The sequence below is a fragment of the Nannobrachium achirus genome, assembly GCF_963921795.1.
Source record: "Nannobrachium achirus genome assembly, chromosome: 17".
Classification (NCBI taxonomy): Eukaryota; Metazoa; Chordata; class Actinopteri; order Myctophiformes; family Myctophidae; genus Nannobrachium; species Nannobrachium achirus.
The window spans coordinates 39327523-39330135 of record NC_137824.1 but is presented as its reverse complement, the minus strand read 5'-3'; the positions used below and the strand labels follow the sequence as shown (position 1 = coordinate 39330135).

General features: G+C 42.9%; 1 protein-coding gene across 1 annotated transcript; it reads left to right on the top strand.

Annotated features, from left to right (window-relative positions):
- Nucleotides 1-920: 920 nt before the first annotated feature.
- LOC308302475 (transcription factor BTF3 homolog 4-like) lies at nucleotides 921-1373 on the top strand (the record flags this gene model as incomplete). Its single annotated transcript, XM_080746730.1, has 1 exon — nucleotides 921-1373. The coding sequence occupies one exon, from the start codon at nucleotides 921-923 to the stop codon at nucleotides 1371-1373; it is 453 nt and encodes a 150-aa protein (XP_080602856.1).
- Between the last annotated feature and the right edge of the window lie 1240 nt (nucleotides 1374-2613).

Genomic DNA, 2613 nt, shown 5'->3' with positions numbered 1-2613 from the left:
AGTGCCAAGCAGGGGTGCCGTTTTTACAGTCTTGTTTGGTATGACTCAGTGGGGGATTGAACCCCTGATCTCCTAATCCCAGGGTCAGGGGGAACTCTCTAACCACAAGGACACTGAGCTAGTTTGTTTTAATCATCCAAAAACACGCAAACCACCGGAAAACCATTCTGAAAACAAGTTTGATTGATTTTCTTCTCTGTTCATAATAACCACCCTTCCTTGTGTTATTATTCTGGGCATGTGATAATAGCGATCTTTCTGAGAAAGTAGGTAAACCTTTGGTGAAAATAGCTGATCTATAAGCTCACAAGGCCTTGCAACACAACACCATGTGAGCTTGTAGATCCGCTATTTTTCAACTAAGACATTTTATGAAAAGGGAAAAAGGAGGGGGCCAAGTAAAATATGTCAAGATAAATTCTACGCGTTGGTATTGGAATCAAGGGGCTGCAGTGCTGCTGTTTCTTTTGGTTTTGTTGTGGCCTGGTTAGTTTCCTTTCATCATAACTTACCAGACTGGTGCACGTTGGGCACCAACCAGCCTCCTCGGGAATATATTCATGCCCATATGTATATACCCATCTACTGTATATGCTAATGCCCATATATGTTTACTCATATATATGCACATAATGAATATGGTCATGCCCATATATGGGTATATCGGTTGGATTGGCTGTTCTGGTGAATTGGATCTCCATACTATATTCCTATATAAGGGCATACTGGAATTGACGGTTCTGCTGCTTATCTGAATGAGTCACTGGGTACAGTCGTCAACGTGAAATTCTAATCGCTGATGTAGGACATGGACATGCATGGCAAAGGTTTGTGTTGTGTGTGACATCAGACTAGAGCTCTGGTCAGCCTATATAAGATGTTGCAGGGCATGACTCTGTAGATATTTGATCAGAGACAACATGAATAAAGAGACATTAGCCAAGCTGCAAGACCAGGTGCGGATAGGGGGAAAAGGCACAGCTCGTAGGAAGAAGAAGGTGGTACACAGGACAGCTGGTGATGACAAAAAGCTACAGAGTACTCTAAAGACATTGGGTGTGAACAGCATTAATGAAATTGAAGAGGTGAACATGGTCAAGGATGATGGCTCTGTGATCCATTTCAACAACCCCAAAGTGCAGGCCTCTCTCAATGCCAACGTATTCGCCATCAGCGGACATCCTCAGACCAAGCAGCTATCAGAGATGCTTCCCGGCATGCTCAGTCAACTGGGAGCCGAAAGCCTCAGCAGTCTGCGCCAAAAGTTTCCCTTTGGCGGCAAAGCTCCAACGGATGAAGACAATGAAGAGGAGGATGACGACTTTCCAGATCTTGCGGAGAACTTTGATGAAGCGTCAAAGAATGAGACCTGATGTCCCCCACAACCCAGGATCTCCTACGTGCGTACTACGTACAAAGTTGGACTGCTGTGAAGCAAAGCAAACTCCTTTGGTGTTTTAACTCTACTTTTTTATTCTCAATGTCCCAAGAATGGGACTCCATCAGATGGACAACACCCAACCTCTTTAAAATGTGTCTGCACTAGCTGGCTCCTTTTGTTACTTCGAACAAATATCCATGGAGAGTTTTACACACTGCTGGTCCTCACATTGTATCTGTTGTTAACAGGTCCCTGTCGTCTGAGGTTGTTCCTGCCTAATTTGCTTGTGTTACCTCTGGCAGCAAAATGCAGCCTTTGTCACATGTCCTCTGCCAACAATTTCAAACGACCATCTGCTCTGGTCATTCCTCTTCTCAGAAATCAGAAATCACACCCAGTGTGAAGTGAGCCGTGCTATTCATGAGTTAATTTCATTATGCGTCCCTCGAAGTGACCCTGGGCGACCTGGAAGGACGCGGGTCAAACGGACAAAGCCACATGTATCTCGGGATCCACATGGCTGTTACTCCAATATTGATCTCCAACTTGGCTCCTGTAGATCTTGGACGTATTGTGACATATCTATGACGTACTTTATGACTCCAAATTTGGGCAAGGTTTCAACACAGTCACAACATGTTGACTTCCATCCATTATAGCAGTGGTTCCCAAACTTTTCAGCTCAAGACCCCAAAGAGAAATTAGACATTCGCCCGGGACCCAAACTAGTGAAAATAGCAGATCTGCAAGCTCACAACACGTCGCTTCATGCCGCATTGTGAGCTTGTAGATCGTCTTTTTTCACATTTGTTTTCTAATTTATGGAATTTCTTAAATTTATTTTATTTATTAATGACATTTCTCAGAAAAATCATGGAAATCTTAGCTTTTTGGGGAATGTTTTTTGAAAATGTTTTGAAATAATAATAAAGTAAAAAAAAAAATTAAGAGATCCATAAAAATGTGTGCTCGACCCACAATGACCCAGTTTTGGGGAAACAGTGCATTATGGAAGATTATGCAGAGTGAATAAAAGGTTCTGCCAATCCTGCATCTACGAGATTAGCTCCAGACAGACATGGACAGACGTCAGACAACACATAGCTTCTCATAGTCATGCCTTAAAATCAAACCTAGACCTCTTGCCTCTGAACTAGACCCATCAACAACAACAATCTTAAAAAATAAAAAAGTTTCTGTAGTTCTGCACCCCACAACGCAGCACGATAACT